Source organism: Leuciscus leuciscus (genome assembly GCF_965113295.1).
Source record: "Leuciscus leuciscus genome assembly, chromosome: 5".
NCBI lineage: Eukaryota > Metazoa > Chordata > Actinopteri > Cypriniformes > Leuciscidae > Leuciscus > Leuciscus leuciscus.
In genome coordinates this window covers 7,295,370-7,321,715 of record NC_138729.1, presented here as the reverse complement: position 1 = coordinate 7,321,715, position 26,346 = coordinate 7,295,370, and the positions used below count along the sequence as shown (strand labels likewise).

General features: G+C 36.6%; 1 protein-coding gene across 1 annotated transcript; it reads left to right on the top strand.

The window, feature by feature from the left end:
* The first annotated feature begins 1,944 nt into the window (after positions 1–1,944).
* LOC309499652 (transmembrane protein 47-like) lies at positions 1,945–26,176 on the top strand. The gene is made up of 3 exons (XM_082171022.1): positions 1,945–2,272; positions 11,389–11,529; positions 24,373–26,176. Exons 1-3 carry the CDS (start codon positions 2,077–2,079, stop codon positions 24,552–24,554), a joined length of 519 nt encoding a protein of 172 aa, XP_082027148.1. The 5' UTR covers positions 1,945–2,076; the 3' UTR covers positions 24,555–26,176.
* The last annotated feature ends 170 nt before the right edge of the window (positions 26,177–26,346 follow it).

Genomic DNA, 26,346 nt, shown 5'->3' with positions numbered 1-26,346 from the left:
AAACAAAGCTCTCATGATTTTGCTTACCAGGACACATTCATTAAAATAATTCTAATAAAAATGCAACCATATTAATGTATAGGCTAATAAACAATGCAATATTCCATAAAAAAATATATAAATTGATGATTTGCATGTATACTTATAAAATTACATAAATTGTCCATTGTGAAACAGTAAAAATACAAAACAATTTATAAAGTTACAAAAATATCAAACTGTTGTTGGCTAACTGAAATGGTAAATTACAAATTACATAAAATTATAACATACAACATACAACATATAATGATCAAACTCAGAAACGAGGGAGAGCAGGATCCAAAAGAAGGGTGTAGGCTATTTAACAAAGATAAAGGTATAATCTAAACTGAAAACATCGGGAAATCACAGAACATTAGGAACAGAACTGAGATCAGCAATGCATAGACATGAAGAAGACCTGACAATGAACACAGGAAGCACAGGGTAATAGACTAACAAGACACACCTGGACACAATCAGGGAACTAATCAAGAACAAAACTACAGAGGGACTACAAAATGTGGCACAGGAAACAGGACAGGGCAGAACGCAATATAAAAGTCAAAATAACAAAAACACAAGGTAGTCTACACAAAACAGTCAACATAAAACATTTCTGAAAATGTTGTGAGAAAAAGTTCAGCAAAAGAGGGACAAAAAAGTTGTATGATCAATTGTCCTTTAAATGTTAGTAGACATTTTATTTGTTTGACATCATCAGTGGATGCGGTCAAGCATCAACATGTACTGTAATTGAAAAAAAAAAAGAAGCTTATCTTAAACAAGTAAGGCTATGTAATCACACAATTTTACTGTGGGTTTTAAATGATCAAATAGACAGTTACAAAAGATACTGTTAAATATACTAAATATTTCCTAAAATCACTGTCCCACTTCAAGTTCAAGTGAAAAGCAGTGTTTGACTAATTAAAAACCTAACAGAAATTGCATAAAATATTGCTTCAAAACATTTTCAGGGTATGTCTGGGGGAAGATGTAAGTCGGGGGAAGGAGAATTGTTTGACTATAGATGACACAATACCTCATCTCAGCACTTTTGATGCATGGCTATACTACTTTTAATTTATATATATATACATTAATATTAATTTAAAAAAATTGTGAAGTAAAAGTTATATTTTTTTATTTTGAAGTAAAGATAAAATTAGACCCTTGGGTTAAGATGACTTATCCCACCCACCCCCCAGAATTGGCACAGAAGGCCCCGAGTGGCATACTAGTGGTTACTAGTGTTATTACTTTTTAAATGTAATAATTATTGTGGGGTTATTATTCAGTAATTCCATGATTTAGATGTACATTTCAGACATCTTTGTTTTCATGAAAACCTATAGATTAGTTGAGTGAAATCATTCAATTTGCATTAGTGTTGCTATTATGACATATCTCCAATTAAAATATGGGCAATTAAATATGTAAATATCCATATGCCTGTATAAGTGATAGAATAATTTTACCTTTCAGATGAATCTCTTTTACTAGGATTCAATTTAAGGAAATGCACATTGTTCTTAAGGGGGCATCTTCCCCCAGTGTTACCCTATTTATTGTGTTCACTTGCACTCACATTTTTTATTATAGTTATGGTACTTGATTCTGGTTGGGTGGGGAAACAGACTTCGTGTATTTGGACTTTTAACGTTGTTCTGTAGTTTCTGAGATAGCCTGGCCTTTGCCCCATATAGTCCTGGTCTCCAATATGACGCTGCATGACAAAAACTATAATGTTTGAAGATTGCTTGCATTATACATAGCCTAAACGGATATTTATCTATATAAACGTTTCCCTTGACTTCATTTCCATCTCCTCAGTATGTTTGGTGTTTTATCTCGATTGGTCGTTGGGTGGCGCGTTGCTCTGTGTGCGCAGAGCGTTTCGGGTGTTCGGGAAAGTGTCATCGGCACGCACAGCTCAACTCTTTACAGACCGACAAACTTTCACTGCTGATACGAGCGCTCACCGCTGCTGCCTCTCGGTACTCCATATCCCGACGCGAGTGAGCGAGACCCGCGACAGTCTGCTATGAGAAAATGTCCGTGAATGATGTATACGTGTTCCGGCCGTTCAAACTCATCGCTCTTCTCTGCGTGTTTCTCGCACTTTGCCTGGACATTGTCGCGCTACTGAGCCCCGCGTGGGTGACGGCGGATGGATACGCGCTGTCGCTATGGGAGTCATGCAGGGAGATAGACACCGACTGGAACTGCATCTCCACCCTCAAGTCTGGTCAGTGCCCTTACCAATGTTTTCAAGGAGAGGAATGCATGCTGTTATAAATAAATATGGAGTTGTGCATAGCCCCATTATAACTATTATTATAGTTATTCTAACTATACAATTGCTGTTGATGTGATCAAGCTGTAAACATTGTAGACGATTTTACGCCCACGGAAGAGTCCGTTGTCAAACAAACAAAAAATAAATAAATAGACAAACTTCGAATGTAACAATTATTGATTGATTGTTACATCAGTGGCAATTGACGTCATACATCGCATTTTATAACCATGATTTGCTTTGTTTGTCTGCACGTGAACACTTAACCACATAGACTAGAATGGTTAAAATTAGCGGAGAAAACACCAAAGTCTCCAAATGTGTCCTTGTTATACTTGAAAATAACAACACTGTCGCAATTTGATATGAGAAATGTGCGGAATTTACGGTGGTGCGCGTCACAGATGACTTGATCAAACAATGGGTCATTGTTAGTCGACTCAGTTTGTCTATGTTAAACACCTAGCGGCAGTAGGTTAGTTCATTTGCTTTTTTAATCTCTTGAGCCCAAAAATCAAATCCTAACCGAACTCAACAATAATCTGGAAAAGGCAGATGTTCAGGCATCCCTTTACACCCTTCTGTTGCTCGAGTTTATCCTCATGTTGATAAGCAATTATAGGCTATTCACCATCTGGGAGGTTTCGCGTCGACTCTCGTGGGCTTTGTAATGGGGTGGGCGTGTTCCTCACCATTGTTGTCTAGCTGGCAGGAATGTCTTTGTTTTCATGCTTTTTGGGGGGACGTTTTTTTGTAAACCAAATACAGCATGATGTGCTAGCGTACAATAATGCATTAGTCCACTGAAGTATAAAAAAGGAATGGGATTTTCTGATCATTCCCCCTAATGCGGTTTCAGTCTATGACCTTTTTGGTCACCGTGATTTTTCCAAGTAGGCTAAGACATGTTCCTGTACCAACATATTTTGTTGATCCTGGGACAACATTCCTGTCTGAAACTTTAGTCCTAACCATATCCCTCCCTACCCCATATCCCTCCCATACCCCATATCCCTCCCTACCCCGTTATCCCTACAATCAGAGGGAACTGATAGATGAATAACACTGATGTAGAAGCACCTAACCCTGGGTATAAGCCTAAACTTGACAAACTTTAAACTTGTCCCTCAGATCTGATTGGTTGATTGGAATGTTGTTCCCGGATCATCAAAGATGTTGATCCAGGAACATGTGGTATTTATAACACAAAGGGAGAATTTTTGAAGACTGCTGGTATGCCTATCTCTTTTCCATGTATTTATAATGAATGGAATACAAGAACACCACAAAAGTGTTTATTTTGACTTCTGTGGTATATTTTAAGTCTTTTGAAGACCAGGCCATTATTTACTGAAGACCTTTACATTCTCCTTAGCAAGTTAATGAGAAAAGTAGTGCATGATTCGTGAAGGAAGTGTTCTTTTGAGTTCATTCCATTGTATCATTTTGTCCAGTTCATAAACCCGGTCTGAATAATTCATTCAGAAATCAGACTAATCTGGATCCCGTTCCTCGACTTAATAGTGGCTCACTGGAAGGGGATATAATCAGTTGGATAACGATGCAAATTTCAGCCTGTTCCTGTCTGGTCTTTAGGAAACTTTGCAGGAACTGCAAGCTGTACTGCTGCTGCATCCTTAATTCAAAGTTTTAATGTTCCCCATTCACTGGAATTGCAAAGAAATTGCACAGTCTTCAGAATTTTGAACTGCTCATTGAAGAACAAAGTCATACAGGTTTGGAATGACATCAGGATGAGTAAATGACAGAATTTTCTTATTTCAGACCTACTCACGTCACATGAAGTGACAATTTCCAGTGAACCAGATCTTAAATTGAATCCCATTCCCGACCACATCAGTGTTGAGAATATATTTGCATGCCTTATAGAAAAAGACTTTAAGACAGGGTTTCTTCTTGTTTTCTGTGCCGCTTTGCTGCAGTTTGGTCCCTGGCATGTCTTGAAACAGTTCTTTGGTGCATTCCCTCTCTTATGTTCTCTCTGTCTGGCTCTCTTGTTGTCCTTCTGGCATACACTGCTGAGAAAGATGGCAATCTCTGAAGAATCCCAGGGCAGTTTCTGATGTTAATGAGCCTACAGCAGGCTCCTCACAGGGAATGGAGTCTGGAAGAGAACCCTAGAGATGCTTTCTGTGGGATTATGGCTATATTGATGTATAGTCCGTATTTCTCTCTGTCTTCGTCATCTTTTATCATAGCCTATCTCTCTGTACAGATCTGTCCTAAGGGGAAGCTTGAGGAGACACTCTTAAACTTAGACTGGAAGGGGTTTTTGCGTGCTTTGTGGGACAGAGATAAGAGGATTTCTTGCGAGAAAGACACACACACATAGTTGATGCTTTTGTAAGGATTGTCTTTAACGTCAGACCCGTTTGCAACCCATTTTAGTTTTGCAATGTTGTATTTGTGATTTGAATCTTTATATTTGAAGGGTGAATAAAATGAATGCAGACAAGATTTTAATTCATCAGAAATTGTTGGATTGTGAAATGTAACCATCACACACCAGAATAGAGCCAGAATAAGCCACATAAATGCCGATTTGCTTTAACAATGCAGTGACTAAATAGCTTATTATGTGGATGTTGATGAACTGAATTGTGCCTAATTCGAGGATACACACCTGTTTCTTACTTTGTCTCCGTTGAGATTCATTCATGTAGGTCAGTTCATGTTCTCTTTAACTTAGTGTGGTGACCCCTACCACTCAGACCCATGGGCACATTCACGAAACAGAATGCTCTGGAAAAAACTTGAATAGAAATAGAACAGATGGGCAGTGGGTCCAAAAGCCTGAGACCACTACAAATGCTTCTAGTCTCAATTGTGGACAGTGACTTAAATACATCTCTTTTATGATAAGCATGTTTTAATGTCTTGACTGTCAGGATATAATTTTTATTTTATTTTATTAAAACATGAAAAGTAGTTTAGCATAATCCTCATAAAAAAATTGTTTAACTGTTTCACTGCTTATTAATTTTTGAAAAACTTTGTCCACCTACTAGGGTTTGTAATCTAAAATCGGAATTGCTAAAACTCAGACGATAACCAACCCTACCAGCAACGTTTGTATGCTAAATCAGTCATGTCATACAAACAAAATCATGTGGTACAAACAAACATGCATAAAAAAAAACATAAAATGGGAAATTATATCATTGAGAGCACCCCTGGAGATGGTCAAGATGACTAAATATCAAATAATCAGATAATTTGACCTTTGTATGACAAAGCAAGTTTTGTTTGTAAAATGTCATAAATAGTGCCTCATGATCATGAATTTTTTGCTGACGATTAGTTTCAATATAAATAATTGTTCCTAATGATTTAATTTTTTTTTTTTAGGGCTGTCAAAAATAATGTTTTTTCTTCTTTTTTTTTCAGTTTAACATCTTAAATTTTTTATTCAAATAACGCAGCATCCAACTATTTTTCCCGGTATCCTTTGGCTAATGTAACAGTATCAGTATCTGGATGGTCCAGAAAGGGAATGGTCCAAATATAATTATAATCCTTCGGATGAGACGTAAAACCGAGGTCCTGACTCTCTCTGGTCATTAAAAATCCCATGGCATTTCTCGTAAAGAGTAGGGGTGTAACCCCGGTGTCCTGGCCACATTCCACCCATTAGCCCTTACCAATCATGGCCTCCTAATAATCCCCTTACATTGAATTGGCTCTATCACTCTCTCTCCTCTCTCCACCTATAGCTGGTGTGTGGTGAGCGCACTGGCGCCGTTGTACTGTGGCTGCTGTCGCATCATCCAAGTGGATGCTGCACACTGGAGGTGGTTGAGGAGAGATCCCCTGATATGATTGTAAAGCACTTTGGGTGTACAGTAGTACATATGAAAGCGCTATATAAATGTCTCATTCTATTCTATTCTATTCTATAAGACATAAAAGAGAACTCAATTCGGTCTTTGTGTACACGCACCCGAAACGTCCACGCAGAAAGACACTTCTCAGAAAGCGTGCCAGTACACATTATATCGTTGCAAAGGTTTTTCAAACTTCTTTTTACCCCTAAACGAAGAACGAAAAATTACTTTGTGAATCTAGGTTTTTAAATTTCCTATATTCAATTTTTTTTAAAACTTTTATTACAATTATTGCATTTATATGTCAAAAAATAGGGATTAAATCAAATTACAGTGATCAGACAATAATTGCAACTGGCCTATCGGCTTTTCAAAAACCTAGATTCTGTATATTAATGGATTAATAATTCATAATTTTTATTCAAAATACTTTTTTGTAATAAAAAAAAAAAATAGTTTTTTAAAATAATTATCAAGATTTGTACACTGACATTTAATGTGTAGGAAAAGGTACGAAATCAAGGTGAATGGAATCAGAGACACTCCCCTCTAAATCTGATCACAAGTGGTCACAGGAGATTCATATAAGGCATATGATGTAATGTGCAGGTGTAAACCTGACTCCCCTTGACCACTTCCTATGATACGTTAATACCAGGTGTAAACAGGGTCCTTGTGTGTCAATGAAAGCAAGGAAATCTGATCTTTTGTAGAAAGAGGTTCACATGTTCAGTCACACATTTGGTTACATCTGATGAGTGATGAAAGTACTGCAGAATCATATTACTTTACGTAATAACTTTTCTTTGTTTAACAATTTGTTTAAAATAATTTATTTACTTACGCTTTATTTTTAAATCCCAGATTTTTAGTCTCATTTTTAGATTTTTGGATCCCTCTGTATGTGATTTAATTTTGAAGTGTGTGATTTTACTAAATTAATATGAGCTCATGCAGGGGTAAGTGAAAGAGGCAATCCTGCATTATACTCGAACAATCGTGAGGATTTGATTGGGGTATGACTTGCTCTGAGTCTTTGCGAACAGGATTAGGTTTAGTCACAGTGTAGTTTAGTTCTGGATCAGACTTTGTGGACTGAACTTAATCTGTGGAAACTGTAACAAACTAACACAGTCTGATAATAATACAATTATGAAAGCTGGTATATCAGTCCTCCACAGATATAATTGATAGTCCAGTTTCTGAAAATGTCTAACTACATAGTAAGGTTTTATTTTAATAGTTACACCCCATTCTTTGTCATCATATACTTGCCTTTGTCAACTTCAGTTCCATAAGACTTTCTCTCTTCCATGAAACTGATGACCAGGTATGAATATGCTATTTGAGAGCTACAGTGACCTATTGATTTTTTTCCCCCACTAAGTAATAGATCAGTATCAATAACACAAAGTCATTAAACAAACATGATCACATAATGCTTAAAATATCTGAATTTGTTTTGTAGAAAAGTGCAGCATGAACGTTCTTCAAAATATCTGTTTTCATGTTCCACTAAAGAAAAACATATGGTTTGGAATCATATGTGGTGTGTAAATAATTATTTGGTGGAACTTTTTCCTTAATTTATTGTTACTCAACTGCTCACTATTCTGCATCAAACTCACACTCATCTCAATTAAATGAAGAGACTCCAAAGCCAGACACTGATTTTTACTTCCTGAATATAAATGATAAACTACTTTATATAAAGATCTAATATAAAGACCAAAGTAAAGTTTTGTTGTAAGGTTGATCTGTTACTTGTCCACCAGTAAGAAGAGCTGGGTGGAGCTCATGTAGAAGGCATTTCAAAACTTGCTTTCTCTCTGGTTATTTTCCATTTTACATGTTGTTTTTAGAGAACAGGGCGCAATGCATAATCAATGACATAGATACCCTGGGAAAACCCTTGTGTCTTTTCTGTCTCACACACTCATGCTGATGATTGGCTGTTGTGACTGATGGTGCTTGTGTAACGGGTTATATTGAGCTCACTGCTCTTTTTTGGCACAACTCATTAAAAAAACAACACCCAGGAGGACACAAATGAATAAAGTGCTTAGAGGTATCAGAGAGTGTGTGTGTTTGAGGTAAAGTGTAGAGAGTGTGTGTGTTTGAGGTAAAGTGTATGTAGGTGCATGTGTTTGTGTGTGAGTGAGTGAGACACACACAATCCTTGAACCCCTGGGAGATTATTGTAAAAGGATCAAATTAAGGGCTAATTTACTCTGAGTGCCTTTCTTGTCTTATTTGGGGCAAGAGAAGTGGGATTAGACTTGAGAGGAATTATGAAAAAAACTATTGAATAGAATGTGTGTGAGAACGGTGGCATAAGCTTTATGCCTAGTGATAAAACATTTCACCAGTGTATTATACCAAATCAGAAATCCAGCATTCTCACAGTAACTGTCCAGCACACTAAAAACAACTAGTGCTTAACAGCAGAAAGCAGTTTGTTGCATGTATTAGTTTGTGCTGTCTGTTCAGTAAAAAAAAAAAATTCTCTGAATTTCAACCCGCTTTGTTAGTGTTACAATGTCAGTACGGTAGTATATCTAAATTAACATTGTTTACTTTTTCTTTGTTACCTGGACCGGGAAATTCCAGTTTATTTGTCAGCAAAAGTCCACCGGATGATGCGAAATGTGACAACTATGTGTTTTCACGAAATCTCTAAAGCAATCTAGTTTAAAATGGAAACTACAAACACAGAGGTTTTTATTTATTTTCCGTTGCAGTGTTCTCTTCATGTTTCCTATACTTTGCTGCCGTTAGCCCAACGCGGTGGATCCTTCACTAGAAAACAAGTCGACACCATTGTGACTAAAAGTTTGATAAGAAGTATTTCCTACTCCTTCAATGTATATGACTCTGGTCAAGCTTATCCAATAGGAGCAGACTGGGAGTGGCCTTCGACGGCAACATACCCAGTGCATTATGGGTGTTGGAAGTTTTTCTGTTTTCTCTAGTCAGATTGTAACGATAAAAAAAAAAGCCTTTCTATCGCATAAGCAGCCACGTTTTATTGAAAAATGCTATTTTTCCAGCCGTTTAAGAAGTTAAAATACAGATTGCTCATATTAATCCAATTTAATCACATTTTTGTATTTATATTTGCAGAGATTATGACAGACCAAGTAAGGTAGGATCTGGAGCTACTTTACCTGTTCACATGAGCATTTCATCTTGATCATTAACCTTTTAACCAATTAGTGTGACGTCTTGAGTGGAGCTTGTCAGCCGTTGTTAACTTTCTTTGTATAAGTAAGTCAGTATGGAGATGTTTTCTTAAAATGTTCATGCCTTGTGTTGTATACCCTGAAGAAGGCCCTCAATCCGAAATGCGTTGGTAATTTTTAGACTTGATTATGACAGACCAAAGCTTTAAGTAGACATTATAAAGAGTGACTTTAGAATTCAGCATACTGTTTTATTTCCATACTTATCTACAGTACACAACACTCCATTTTGCACACAAGATGCATTCTTAAATTCTGTCTGCAATGCATTTTAATTGCTTTCTTGCTAGTCTATATGCAGACATCTTTGGCATGTGAGTTTAAAAGGCATGTTAAAAACGTGACCTCTGCATTCTGTTCTAATTCCATTGCACTAGCGAACTCATGAGACTGTCATGGATAGATTATAGCCTTATGACTGAGGTTCAAGGCACCAGCCCTCCTCTTATTGCCCCATACATGGATTTTGTGAGTAAAAAAGAAAGCAAAAGAAATCTTATACCTTATGATTGTAATCTCAAAACCTGAATAAGAACTTCAGTGTTTCACAATTGCAAATAATTTCAACTTTATTTTGCAAATGTAAATTAAGTGGTTAATTAAAATCTGTGTAGGTCTGCAGTGCCTTAAATGTGAAAAAATAACAAAACATAAATACATTTGCACATATAACAAATATGGTCACAATTACAAAAATGAATCTAATTGCATCACTAACAAAATGCGTTCAGAAGCCACATTCGTGTAGAGGAAGTGCCTTGGACAAGTAACATTTATCATTTTGTCAGTGCAGTTACTGGCACACATTCAGTGCACCGTTTGTCTATCATTATCAGTTTTACTTTCGCAGTAATTTTTCTTTGGCTGTCGCCTGTCGGGTTACTCCAGGGCTCACTTCTTCAGGCCCCTGGCAGTCATCGGCCCCGGGGCACTGGCCCCATTAATCCATTTTTGGTACTATGGCAAAATGTAACAACATAGCAGCTTGGCATTAATTTTAAATGTGCGGTCACGGGTATTTGTTGCATTTATCTTGGTTTTACAGTGCTAAAATCAATTGAACTCTCACTTTAAATGGACTTTAAATGGGATCTGTAAGCTTTAGTGAAAAAGCTGCCTAAATGTGAAATTGCCTTTGTCCAGCAATGTCAACATATTTAATTAGTTATAATGCTTTTCCTACACCTACGAAGGTGAAGAACATTTTCAGTGCCTCTTCGTTCACATGGGTGTTAAATGAGTGTTTAGGGGGGAAGGATGGAACGTTACCATTTGGCAGATAGAAGCTAGTGTAAATATAATGTCATTTCCTCCCATCTGTTTGCTTAATGGCCTCTGTGGGGTTAGAGATGTTTAGATTGTTTGACTCTGCTTAGTGTCAAACTCATTCACTCCAAGACAAAGTGTTGCAAACGACCGACACATTTTCACCTTAAAACTATTCACATCAAATCTGAATAATGGTAAATCATACTTCGGTCTGTCACATACAATATGATTCAGTGGTTAATCACCAAGCAAATGTTCACAGTCAATCCAGAAGAGTCCTTTGCTTCCATTTAATGGATTTTTGCTTTGAAAATTTGCACTCAGTGTAAATATGCTCACACTCGTCCATAATGACAGTGAACAGCGACCTTCTTCATGTGTTTATGATGTTCATTAAAGAGTGCGTAAGAGCAACAGTAGGCCATTACGCACTATTTTGAGAAATCAAAATTAAGAAAAATGTGCTTAATACTAAATTAAATTTCAGGTTTGCCCTCAAAACACTTGGAATGTATTGCATATTGAGACTGGGTGCAAGTGCAAACAGGACATTTTTAGTTTTTTGTGTTACATTTCTCCATTTGTAGTTCGAATAAATGTTTATGTTTGGATGATGAAATATCTCTTTAACTCTTATAATAGATAGTTATGACTTTGTCAGTTGTAAATGATTTCTTAACCAGTGATTTTCTGTGTCCCTCTCTTTCAGACTGGCAAATAGCGACGCTGATATTGTTGTTAGCTGGGGCATCTGTGACATTAGTGGCATTTCTTATCGCTCTGATCTCTTTGTGTAAAGGCACACACAGAAGGCACTATCGTATGGTTGCAGTGTTCCTCTTCTCAGCAGGTAAGACACTCACGTTAACATCTTGCTGGAAAACAATGACTTTGGTAACAAGCCTTTAGCAGGAGAACTCTGGGAATGTGACCCTTGACCTCTAATCCCACGTTGACACCTGGCATAACATCCAATGAGCAAGTGGATAGTGCTAAGCGCAAGCAGAATACAAAACATTTATAGTGTAAATACCATTGGGTCCTGATGGTCACACCTGAGGATTTTAGATAACTTTAGTCAGAAATTTCCTCAGCTTGTTTGTCTCTCTCTTGCCCACACATCAGAGGTGAGAGCAGTTCACACATGTAAGTCACGAGTAAGTCTCAAGTCTCTGCCATCAAGTCTCGAGTCAAGTCTAAATCCGCAGTGCACATTAAGCATATCAAGTCAGTGGCTCAAACCAAGAAAGTCAAGTCACAGTACCAAATAACAGAAACATATAGTTTATATTTACCTATATTTGACCTACTTATTTTCCCTCAGAAATTAACTTTTTTAATTATACACTTATAAAATTTAAATTCTGAATTAAAAAAAAAATATAAGAAGAAAAATGTTGAAGGTAAAAACAGTTTTTTGCACAAGTGTGATGCATAAACATTAATTATATTAGTGTAACAAAGTTCGTTATTGTGGGAGGGAGGAGGCGGGAACCGGTGAGCATTCACACATATTTTAATTAAATAAATAAATAAACAAATACAAAAACGAAAGTAAAGACAGCAGTCCCTCACGGTCGACTGCCGCCACACATAATAAAACAAAACATTAAATAAAATAGTCCAGGCCTGGCCTCTCTCGATCTCCACTGTCGTCGCTCCTCCTTTATGCTTCCGCTCCTCCGTGAGAGATACGAGACCGGTGCGTCTCACAGGTATCGCTCATTAGCAGTCACACCACCGGCCTCGCGCCGTTCTCCCACGGCCCTCGGCCTCGTCCTGCTCGCCACAATTAGTTTTATAGTAAGTCGATGTTGGACGGACACCTTGTATCTCCAGATTTATTTATTTTTTCCTTCATAAAGCATTACTATTGGTCGCCCTTTTCGTCTGTCTGTGGGTTTTGCAAATATTTAACCAATGAAAAGTATTAAAAAGAACATGTAACTGAACCTTGTTACTGCATTGGCTCCTCAAACTGTTGGTCAAACCTCATAACTCCACACACCTCTATCGTGAATGAAGTGCCGCACGCATTTTGTAGCGTCTCTGCTTGTTTGCAATGCAAGAGTAAATGAACTGTTTCTTTGAATAAGAACAGCATTTTCTTTATTTAAGAAACTCTCTCTCTCTCTCTCTCTCTCTCTCTCTCTCTCTCTCTCTCTCTCTCTCTCTCTCTCTCTATATATATATATATATATATATATATATATATATATATATATATATATATATATATATATATATATATATTTATATATATATATATATATATATATATCTACAAAGTACTTCATCATTAATAACATGAAATTTTGGCTAAATGACAGAAAAAAACGAGTGCCCACATAGCTACAATAAACTTCATAATATGACCTGTAATTTTATGAAAACATATTTGTCTAATAACAAAATGCATATGTTCGACTTTTGCTGGTCAGAAACCTCTTAACTCCATTTGAGCTTGATTTTGGTGGAATGTTAATAATATAATGACACATGCAGGTGTCTGACCATATATAAAGCCACAATATCAACTTTTACACCAGAGTGTTTAATTATAAATAAAAAAAATACCTGAATTTCCTGAAAAGTTGTGGTTTTGGACATACAAGGTTTTCCGCCGGACAGCAGCGATTTGTTTAACTTTACATATTTATTTTCTGTGATTTATCACATACATGAGAAACAGAAATTAACTTTCCCATTAAGGGCCGATATTTGCTCTCTTAAATTGAATACCAGGGTCTTTTTTTTCTAACCATATTGAATGTATGCATCATCTTGGTGACATGAATGCATTTACATTGCAATTACAACTGCATAAATAATGTTATGAGATTGTTTTAAATATAATTTTTTTTAATATAGAAATATTAAATGATGTAAAAAATGAAATGATACTTTAAAAAAAGCAGTTTATCTACTTGGAATTGGTCTTCCAAGTGAAAAAAATTAAATAAAAATGTTGCCATATACCGATTGCAGAAGACTAATCTAAATGCAATTGATGCCAAACTAATCAACTAAATCAATTTAACAATTTTTTTTGTATTTTTGTGCTTTTCCTCAAACAAAACAGTTTTTGAAAATCCACAGGAAACATGTTCTCATACAAACTATAAATGCTACATTTTATATTTGCGTCCAGTTGGGTTCCAGAATAATTGCTGTCAGGTCACACTCGGATCTCATTTTATTGGGTCTGTCTTGGGTTGGGTTTTTCTTTAAAAAAAATTGTTTCGGTAAGTGGTTTGGGTACAGACTAAATCACAATCCAATTTCACTGTCTGGAAAACGACAGCATGAACATTCTGCACAATATATCCTTGGAATATATGTTCCATGGAAGAAAGTTCTGTCAGAGTAAATGATGACAGGATGTTCATTTGTTTGATGAATTATTCATTTAAGCATGCATTTTAGCAATTAAAAGGGCAGTACAGAATCTGACGGTTAAAGAAAGGTAGGATGTGAGAGAAATTCCTTCCTCTCTCTGTTTTTCCCACCAACCATTGTTTAACGCATGAAAAACTGTGTTCCCTCACCAAAAGCCACCCTCTCCCCTCCTCTCTTTTCCCAGACTCTGCCGTTCTCTCAGTTAGCTCTGGGTGGAATCTGGCAGTGAGAGGATTATCCTTATATGAGAGTGCAGGGAAAAGATAGAGAGAGAATAGGGAGGTTAAGGATTTTAAAAGCTGCTTCTGATGTGCCTTGAGCAACGTCTCCAGTGGCTTTGACTTCTAATGCCAGAAAATTACCTTCAGAAACAGCCGACTACATCAAATAAAATATGCTCTAAATGAGAGCGCCAGCTCCCATGAAACCCTCACTAGCTATTATATCAATGTGTGTGTGTGTGTGTGTGTGTGTGTGGATCTGAATTTGCACTTCAGGAATGCATGTTCCATGTGAGGAATCACATGCTGTTCCAGAACCTCTGTTAGTTTAATCGTAACAATGGGGTAATGGCACAGGGGCAGAGGACATAGGCAATCTGATCTGAGGTCAGCACCCTGTTATACTCGCTAGAGCACCAACAGAGTACAAAATTATTTTTTTGCCCCACAAAAACCTTCAAGGTCATTAATACTTCATACCATGCTATGAAATTAAGTATTTCATTAAAAATATTTTTACCCAAGGTTACACTGTATTTTGATGGTCGACTTAGGCATTCTAACTAACTACAAGTAACTTTGCAACTACATGTCAACTAACTACATGTCACACTAACACTTTTCGTTACATTGACTTCCATTCATACGCATGCAAATGCGTCAGACCACAAACGCAAGCTCATGCGAAAAGTTTCGTATTTCTCTGCGTTCCAAAGTTTAAGTTTGGTAAAGACTCAGCAGAGAGTGACGTCATATCACGATCGTTGCAGTGTCTGAAGACATTTTGCATGCTCAAAGTCCAGAGTGATCACGGCTTTAGGCATTAGGGTTCAGATTAGTAGAATAAGTTGACATGTAGTTGTAAAGTTACTTATAGTCAATATAATGTCTTTTGGGGAGCATCAAAGTAAAGTATTAGCAGATATTAAGCAGACATTTTACTAACACTCTAATGAGAGTTAGTTGACATGTAGTTGCAAAGTTACTTATAGTTAGTAGAATATCTAAAGTGGATCATCGAAAGAAAGTGTTACAGGAAAAAAATAATGTAACTAATAGTTTCAGTAGCGCTTTATTTCCATGGTCCAACCTGAACTAACCTGTCGTCTCTAACTGAGGTCCCAAATTTGGATTCTCTGCTTGCTAAATATTGCTCTAATGATTATTTGCATCATCTCATAGTTGTACTTTTTAAATTTGTTCTCCCTTAAAATGGCTTTAGTGTAGTAGCATAGCTAAAAGCTTGACTGTAAGTTTTCAGTAGTAGCTTGAGAAAATAAAGTTTTAAAGTAGCCTATATTACTCAACACTGGTTTTTAGCATGGCTGATAATGCAATTGCTGAAAATGTTATCCACATTGTATGTACTCGCTGTTTTATTTACTCTCATTTGGAAGTTCTCATTTCACTCTTGGCAAGTATTCATTTTGGACCAGGAGTACAGCTGTTCTCAGTGGTACCACACTCAGTTTACACATGCATTAGTGTTTGAAACGGCTGAGGAAAAAAATCTGCTTTCTACTTGCCAACAGTCTTTTGACATTATGTAAGACATATTTCCTCTTATGTAAGACAGTTCTCCTCATTGGTGTACGTAACGCTGTCTAGGAAAACAGATTTTATGAAGGCATAGAGAGAATAGATGGAAAGATGAATTTAGTTATTTCAGTCCGACGAGAATAGAGTATACTCTTAAAAATAAAAGTTCCAAAAGAGGGTTTTTGCACCAATGCCATAGAACCATTTTTGGTTCCCCAAAGAACCTTTCAGTGAACAGCTCTTAAAAGAACTGTTTTTCTTAATGTTAAGAAAATGTAAAAAAATCTAAAAGAACCCTTTTCCACCATAAAGAACATTTTTTGGAATGGAAAAGTTTCATGGATGTTTAAGGTTCTTCATGGAACCATCAATGCCATTAAAGAACTTTATTTTTAAGAGTGAAGAATGAATCTGCCTGTATGGCGATTTGATACATTGTTTACTCCTGCTGTCCTGTCAACTTTTCCATGTTTCTCTCTCATACTCCCCATCTCCTAACTTGTTGAAGCCGTAGACTAGTGCAGTGGTTTTCAATCCTGGTCCTGGCGACCCACCTCTCTGCACATTCTGTCAACCTTAAAGGGTTAGTTCACCCAAAAATGAAAATTAGCCCATAATTTACCCACCCTCAAGTCATCCTAGGTGTACAAGACATTCTTCTTTCAGACAAATACAATCGGAGTTATATTAAAAAATGTCCTGGCTCTTCCAAGCTTTATAATGGGAGTGAATGGCTGGAGAAAATTTGAAGCCCAAAAAAATGCATCCATCCATGATAACAGTTTTGTAAGAAATGTTATAACTTTTTATTCTAAAATAACTAGCTTCGGCCAGACGACCGTATGCATACTAGGCAAGTCGACTTGCGCCACAAGAGTAATCCGTGACTCATGTATGATGTAGGATGTAGGAGAATTGTATAAGCTTAGACGCCTCTTAGACGCCTTTAAACAAATAGGGCTGTGCAACAAACTGAAGCTCCTCTTCTATTACATAGAAATCCTCCAACATTTCTCTTGAAAATTGCCAATTCGCGACCGGTGTTTTGTTTTGCTCTTTCCCCTGAGCTTCCCCGTTCGTCATTGCGTTGTGCGTCGGGTCAGGGGTTAATCTTACACCGTAAATCGATGCGTATGGCCGTCTGTCGGAAGCTAGTGACTAGTTTATTGAGTTTTAAATATGGATATTTTTCTTACACAAATGCATGGCTTCACTTCAGAAGGTCTTTATTAACCTCCTGGAAGCCATATGGATTACTTTCATAATGGATGGATGCACTTTTTTGGGCTTTTCAAATTTTCTCCATCCATTCACTCTCAATATAAAGCTTGGAAGAGCCAGGACATTTTTTAACATAACTCCGATTGTATTCGTCTGAAAGAAGAATTTCATATACACCTATGGCTTCAGGGTGAGTAAATCTCATGGGCTAATTTTCATTTTTGGGTGAACCATCCCTTTAAAGGGATAGTTAACCCAAAACTGAACGCGTCAGAACCGTGTCTCCTTGCAGCAGATTTGTGTTTGTGTGCGTGACGGAGGGATTCCTTCGACTGTTTTAACTCTTTTGCACATTTTAGAAGCTCTTCTTGAGTTCTCATCTGGTAAAAAAAACCCCATCATTTATACACGCATACATTGAGCATGTTTAGCCTATCACACAGCATTGTTTTGGATGATCGGTAAGCTTATCGCGTTGCTCAGGAGCTAATTACCCTGCTCCCCTGCATTTTTAATTTAAATAATTTCCCCCCCCAATTTTTGTGCCATGACTGTGGGGGTGAAAACATTTACTACACCGCCTCATTCTAGAGTTTAATGCGGAAGAGGGCACTAGCCTACAAGCCTCAGAAGGACTGGTATAGGAAGGACTTTTAACCTTAAATGTGCAGAGCGATGGACCTAGGACCAGGGTTGAAAACCACGGGTCTTGTAGCCAGTGCACATGCTCAGACAGGATGAACAGTGATGCCTATATGGAAAACGTGTAATCCCCATCTCAATGGTTTTCTGTATAAAGGCCAATTCACACTGCACCGGCAGACAGCAACAGACACTTCGTCAGGTTTGGTTGGATCAGTGTGTTACCCCCGTCAGCATCTGTCGGCTCTCTTTTTTGCAAATCAAACGTGTTGAATCACCGTTTGTTGGTCTTTGAATGTCTGAGAAGTGACATACTGTAATCTGGTGACTGTCGGCATTGGTCTGCGTCTGTCGGTGCAGTGTAAATTGTCCTTTATACTGTAAATATAAAATGCTTAAAGGCCAAAAAAAGATATGTATCTGCCTTTATTAATTTTGTATAATTGTTTTTTAATATATTATGAATGTAATTTATCCTGCTTGTCTAAAATTCAAGTTTAAATACACTACAGTGAAAAAATGAGACATTCGGTTGGTATGTTGTGACTGTGAATGTTGTTACGGCTGCATTTTCTTCACCAGCTGTAATTGCTTTCCGGCCTTATGTGGATAAAAGTCTACTTATGGAGCCAAGCAGGGAGGGTCTTTAAAGGTGTGTGTGTGTGTGTGTGTTGATTGTGTACCCATGGGCCTGAGATTGTTATATGTGCAAAAAAGCAAGGAAGCTTAATTTTTGTAACAGTCTTGGAAATGTACACGCTCACAGACAAACAGATTAATTTGTTTGGTAGGAAGAAAACGGATGTATCTTTGGTGAAAACAACTTCTTACTTGGAAGAGTGCAGTGAATGCCAACTTGTTTTCTAACTTGGAAACTCGGAAGACTTTGCAAAGATGCAGATGTATGATGTCACATGAACATGGAACAGCCAGGAAGATGTACACAGTTGAAATAAAAATGTACTGTTTAAACTCTTAAAATGCATCAGAAAGTCAACATTTCCAGATGCGTTAAATATTTTACGCCTAGACAAGAAGTGTTTTCATTTGTCTCATTTCTGCTGTTTTTCATTCATGACTGTTCAGCACATTGTGTCCTTTACTTTATTCTCTCCACCCACACACTCATTAACTTACTACATGCCTAATTTACTTTCTCTTACACACAAAAGTATATCTGCTCTAGAGTAGCTTAAATACACACATGCACGCACACACACACACACACACCAATGGGACCATACTGTAAGGTGTTACTGGCAAGGTTTTAGTATGCCTTCATGTGCTGTTCTGAATCTGAACGGGATAGATTTAGTTGTATCTGACCCAGACAAACGTAACCATGATGCTTGTGTAAACAAATATTTATTGTTATACTTTCGTCTTGTTTATTTCTGTAAACTCTATTGGTGGGTCTACTGGTGAATTGAGCTGAATCATGGTCAGCTCCACATCTTTTCACAGCATTTATTTTAGTTGGTGGTGTGCAATGACTTGTACATAAATTTCCTCTTCATTCATTGTGTAATCTCCCTTAAGATGAAGTCACAAGGCACTGTTGTTGAATAGAACATATCCCAGAACATTTTAGTCAGAACATTTGACTCACAAACCTTATCCCTTCCCTTTTTAGAAAAACAGGATGCTAATGAAACTGCGTATATTTCTGGAGGAACAACATCACACATAGAGGAATGTGTCCCATAACAGTTTTGGCATTCCATGCATTGATGGGGGAAGTGAAGTTGGGCTTTAATATCCTGTTCTGATATAAAATGTGAGGTAAATATCCTCAAAAGCATGATACTGATCTCTCTTGTTCCTTTTCCTGTGGGAGTGCGTCAGTGGGTGGGAATGATATCCATTTAGATAACTGACATCCATGAATGAATTGAAACATACTGTTCTCTACAGGTCTTTTTTTAAAGTTCACCCTTGTTATGAACAGGTTATGACCATATGATTTTAAATAGTAATATAAGTACCATAGATTATGATGGTTTTTATTTGATTTGGGTTAACGTTTTCGTCAGACACTAAAATGAGTCTTACTAATTTTATTTGCAATTCAAATTCCTCCCAACCTTGAAATTGTTTTACTTTCCCTTAACTGCTTTTCAAATGTTTTAACTGTATGTGACAACTGTTCCGTGGCATGTATTTATTACAATCTCATTTATGTTCTATTAACTGTCTCCAACAAAACGTCAACCTTACAAATGTTGGAAAATCCATTAACTAGTTCTTCATTCTTATACTGCCTGGGGACTTATTAAAAACCTGCGCACCCTGATTGCTGGAAATGTCATAAAGCCAGACAGTCGGATTGGAACTTGAAGTTTTGTGTGTAGTATGTATCAGACAATGAATAAATTAGTCTGAGACCAAGACCTTTGGAATAGGATAGTTCCAGTTTGTTTGGCTTGGAATGTTGGAATGTCCACTCAACCCCTTCAAAGAATGTCAACGTAATTTCTTATTAGAAACATGAAGACTAGGGTGGTCCTTATTTTTAAAGTCTCCAATTGTCATGCTCTTAACCCTTCAAATTGTTTCTTTATATAAGAAAATACAGCATGCCAATTTTTATGGCAGTAACATAATAATTACTGGTAGCTCAATAGCTTTAATCTTTCTGAGATTTTGATGATTTTCGTAAAAACAGAGCATTTGAATTGGTATTGTACCTGGCTAGTAAAATTCCCCCAAAATCTCCATAAAAGCATCTAATGCACCATATATTCCTAAATATGTATTTTAGATACATATCTCAGTTTACTTATTGTAGAAACTAATTCCAAATTAATCCATCCATGACCCGGTTTAGCAGATTTACCTTTCCTGGTGGAATCAATACATATTTCTATTGATGATCACCTTTGTTATTGTTTGGGTTTAGAGCACATTTTTTGGTTTAAAGAATTACATTACGTTCCTTGAAATTGACCCGGAACTTTGGCCGAAACAAGCAGATTATCAGGAGGCACAGGCAACCATACATTCAATGATCACGCCGAGAGAGGAGTGGCTCTGATTCAAGAATACAATGGCTATCTCACACACTCTGAAGAACAATTGCAGTTTCTCCTTCATGTGGTGGAAGATCACCGACGGATCTATCCAGACTGCAAAAAGTCAACACTGGCTGCTGAGCATCAGAAATGAAACCTCTAAATATCATTTTTTTTGTCAACATTTTTGCATATTTCTAATTTTGAAGTTAAAAGGAACAGTTTAAGAGGTTAAGACACTAACATTTTGCACACACAAAAAAAATTGGACTTGATAAGCACCACCCTAATGAAGACCATGTGTTTTTTTTTGTTACATTACAGTCTCCTATCTCAGCTTAATATGCAGAGACTTGAGTCTTTAAGTGAGCCAATTGCAGATTGATTCACTGAGTTTCTGTGGCGCTTTCAAGACATTGCTCTAGGATGCATCTCCTGTTCAACAACGTAACTCACTGCTTAACCATCATAGTATGATTCATTTGTGGAGAAGTGCTAGTCAATATTTTCCAAAACCGTTGTTTGAACCACATTGGTGATGTGGTCATTAATGATGTTGCGCTGGTGCTGATGTAATAACTTCGGATACACTTTATATTAAATGCCTTTTACTACTATGCACTTACATTTAAAGTAATCATTTGATACAATGACTAATTGTGTACATATATGTACAGTGGAAAAAAAATGGTGTAGGATTTACTTTAAAACAATTTTCACTCAGAATTTTCTAGTCAATTTCACAAGTAATTACAAAGAAACCGCAAATAATACATTGAATTAAATGTGAAATTTTGAAGTAGAAAGATTGAAACGGAAATTTCTTGTGAAACGTACTCCAATAATCTTATAAATCTTATGATCAATATAGGCTAGTTTTATTTACAATAAAAAAAAAAAAAAATTTCACAATGCACTATATATTTAAGAATTCCTGCATGTAATTACAAATTGTACACCTAATATAAAGTGGGAACTGCTAATTCATTATTAATTTCAGATTATTATAACTCATTTATAGCAGAAAGCTGTTAATTTGGAGAAATTTACACAAGAAAAAAATATGAGAACTTCCCATTTACGTGCACATTGTATGAGCTGTGTATGTACTCAGAGATGGACATTTTACTGTTTATGGATGTTTGTTGGAACTATGATTTTGGGGAAAAACTGAATCATTGACCTCTGTTGGCAATGCTGTAACTTGTGACCATAGTTGGCTAATTATGCTTTTTGGGAATGCAGCCCGAGACAACAAACATTGGCTCAATCTATAAATTTGGTTGAAGGGCGTCCTGTTTGGTCATGCAGCGCAGATGTGTGCAGATGTATCAAGCTATCTTACTTGTTGATTTTGAAAGCTGTGTGATTGGGTTTTGTTATAGTCTGTGGTTTTATTAGCATATTTATATGAAACAAATTCATAGGCGCTCAACGGTATATTACTCAGCAGCACCAAGAAGCTGTTTCAGTCTCGCACAGAGAAGCAGAGGAATGTGAGGAGACCCTGAGGGAATGAGCCCCTCTCTCTCTCTCTCTCTCTCTCTCTCTCTCTCTGTGTGTGTGTGTGTGTGTGTGTGTGTGTGTCAAGCTGGCAGGTCTTCTACACACACTGTGCCAGACCCTGCAGCATGGTAGCATGCACAATTTCTCTCATTAATTTGTTGTTTACAGAGGGGGACTTGCTAACTCAAACAGGATTGCTTTGAGTTCTGTCCTCTGTTTATTTGATTGACATGATCTTCTCCAGTTGTAACTTTTCTGGCTGATTGCTTATTAGTGCTTCTATCTCTATCATTATTGCACATACTTAGGCATAGGCATTACACAAACCTCCAATTTTTTCAAACCCCAAGACATTTTTTAACCAAAGCACCTTGCATTGCAATAATTAAAGGTATTAATTAATAAATTAATTAAAATATGCATTCATATATTTGAGAATACATTAAAATCTGATTTACGGTTCATACAGACAGGAATTTGAATACACCTGTTTTATGATTATCATGTTTTTAATTTCTGACCTGAAAATTTTTATTATTATTTGTTTTGTGGCATAAAGTAAAAAATGGCTGGGTGATAAAATCAAAATGGAGAGAAAAATCTCTCTTTTTTAATTTTTTTTAATCATGTTGTCAAACTGCTTGAATGCCTAAATTCTTTTGAAAAACAGTAAATCAGTAATCTGGTACAATAAATATGTAGTATGTGCAGAAAATAGAGTAGAATACAGAGCCCCCTGCTCACCCTGAAGGTCAATAAGTCTCTTAAAGTATTGGATAATTAGACATTTTTTATGACAAGGCAAGGTAATTTCAGGTTGTACAATGTCATGTGGTGGGTATTTGTGGAGAAAACTTTTTCCTTTAAATTACGTGCAGATGACTCACAACTCTATCTCTCACTTGCACCAGATGCCCAAAAACTAATTAGCACCTCATACTTGCATTTGTTATAGAACAGAACTTTGGCTGACTTAACAAAAAACTCTATCAAACACTTACAAATAATTTAGAATGCAACTGCAACAATGTTGCCGCATACTAGGCTGAGGAATCATATCACCTCACTTAAATTACCCCACACACTACTTGTTTCTTACAGAATTGATTTAAAAAAATTATATTGATTTTTAAATGTCTTCATGGTACTGCTTCTGCATACCTTAGCAATATGATTACTAAATATAATCGTGCTAGATCACTCGGGTCATCGAACGGCAACTTGCTTGTACCGAAAGCGGGATCTCAGCTCTGCTGTTAGGCATTTTGGCTAAGTAACTGCATTATTTGGCAAAATAATTGTTCATTGTGATTTTATCATTAATGAATTAAAATATTAAGGAGGATCTATTATGCTTTTTTTTTATTTTCATCTTTCTTTAGTGTGTAATGTCGCTGTTTAAGGATGAAAAAAGTCTGCAAAGTCACAAAGCACTCCAAAGAAAGTTATTCTAACTCCCTGAAACGCCTCCATTGTAGTCTTGAGTTTTCTTTCTGGAACGTACGTGTCACAATATCCCTCCTTTAAATAATTCCAGCCCAAGGCATACGCGAAAAAAGGGCAAGGCCTGGTTGAGTTGTGTTAGTAGTTTGTTGAAACTCGCGGTTATGGTAAGGGCCGTGACAAAGCGGATGGCCAATCACAACCCACCGGTCCAGTCGACCAATCAGAGCACACTGCGCTTTTCAGAAGGAGGTTCTTCATAGATACAGGAGCTAAACCGTTACTGACGGACTGGGATGAGAGGTGCTGCAACAATCAACTATGTTAAAATCACTGTTACACATAACTTCTTGTTACTTATCGCTGTGTTAAGTTGCGGTCACACTAGACTAATAACAAAGAATAAATCCATAATGTAAAAATATACAATCTACTCCACTTACTGCAAAATCTTTTAATTCAGCCGAGAGGTCGTGCCGTCACTTATTGATCTTCTATTAGTCACACAACTTCCCGTAAAATGATTTTCCAGGTCAGGGTTCACCAAACTTAAATTTTGGATTGCGCTGTAATGCAGAACTTCTTTGCATGAGCTTGCGTTCCCTATCTGCAAAATTTACATGCGTATGACTGGAAGTCAATGGAATGAAAAAAGTAGTGTGACCACCCCTTTATGTATTTATTCTGATATGTTGTCTCTTTCTCTTGCAGTGGTCCTCCAGGCGTGTGCTCTGGTTCTCTACCCGATCAAATTCATTGATGGCAAAGTCTTGCAAACGTATCACGAGTTCAACTGGGGCTACGGGCTGGGCTGGGGCGCCACCATCTTCATGCTGGGAGGAGGAATCTTATTATGCCTTAGAACAGACATATATGAAGATGCCATGTACTAAGAGCTCCAATACATGATCATGCTCACTCAGTAGACTCAAACACTATATCTGTCAAAGCAAGCAAGTAACCAATCTCTATTACATTTAGAACAGGATACCTATATGCAGGACACTCACAACACATACAAACGTTACAACTCAATGTCATGAGAATTCATAAACATCAAAACATCACCATGAATCTCCACTCCCTACACTTAACCCTTAGAGGGAAGAGACCGTGCAAATTCATATGAATTTTCTACCAAATACTTGTCATGGGACTGTGTTGGCTGCTTCCCAATGCACATGCATATGCTATGCGTTGTTTGCGTTTGTGTGCTCTTAAAAATAAAGCTTCTTTATTGGCATCTATAGTTCCATGAAGCGCATTCAACATCCATGGAACCTTTCCATTCCACAAAAGGTTCTTTATAGTTGAAAAGGGTTCTTTAGATTATTGAAGTATTCTTCACAAAAAAAAAAAAAAAAAGATGGGTACTGAAAGGTTCTTTTGGGGATCCCAAAATGGTTCTGCTATGGCATCACTTTTGGAACATTTATTTTTAAGAGTGCTAAATTCTTCTTTCCACTTAACCTGTATAATCATACATTTAAAAATGGCTATTGCTATTGCAACCTTGACAAATTTCTACAACTGAAACTCTGAAATGAGTCATCACAGTCGCCTCTGTTTCCATTGTGCAGTTGGCGCTAATGCAAACTTGGAAAATCCTTCACTCTTCAAAAGAAAGATTCTTTATTGGCATCTTTATTGGCATCACATTCATGGAACCTTTCCATTCCACAAAAGGTTCTTTATGATTCTTTTAAAATGATTCTTTTAAAAACTGTTCACTGAAAGGTTCTTTGGGAACCAAAAATGGTTCTTCTATGGCATCGCTATAAAATCTCTTTTGAAACCTATATATTTAAGATTGTTGGTGCTAATTTTATACTGTTTTTAATGTACTGGGTTTTGGGACATAGTAATCTAGGACAGATATGTGAATTGGGATGCAGCCATTTACAAGTACACACAATCTAGCATATTACATATACAAGTACGCACAATCAAACGTATTACTCAGTTGCTTATGTACAGTGTGAAGGCCTAAAATGAGCATTATGGGCTGTTGTTACAAGCTTCAGAATGGATGAAGTATGAAGAAAAATTGTAAACTGGACTGCAAGAATTCAGAGTGTTAACATTTAATGTCCTGATGGACATTTAAAGAAATGGGTTTGTGCCCTTTTGACCATTTCAGCAGCATATCCCATGGACCTCCTTCCATAAGGAAGGAAAAGTAATGGAGCAAGTTCTCGAGGAATTGTTTTCTTTATGAAAAAGTATACAGTATATAGTTGCTTTTACCATTTTGTATATTTCTTGTGTTGCGCTATCTGTTAGAGAACATATCATCTTGTTAATGTATTTATAGTATTCAGATGTTTGGATTTAAAGGATATATATTTTATGTCATGTTGTTTGATATTTGCATTTTTTTGGAAATATTAAATAGATTTTGGGGAGAAGACCTTTTACCTGGGCTTTACAGCTCAAACATATCAGTTTCTTTTCTCTGTTTTAAAATAGAACAATAAAACATGCTGTTGAAAAAAAAAGCAGACTCAACTCTCAATTGATCTTTTTTTTTTTCATGTTAACATGTTGCTAAGCTAAGAACGCAATACACAAATATTGATGTATTAGATTAAACTTTTTAATAATAATTTTCTGTATTGAATGAAATGTAAACAGATTTAGTATCAACATTCACTGTCACACAGATTGGTTAAATTTAACATGATT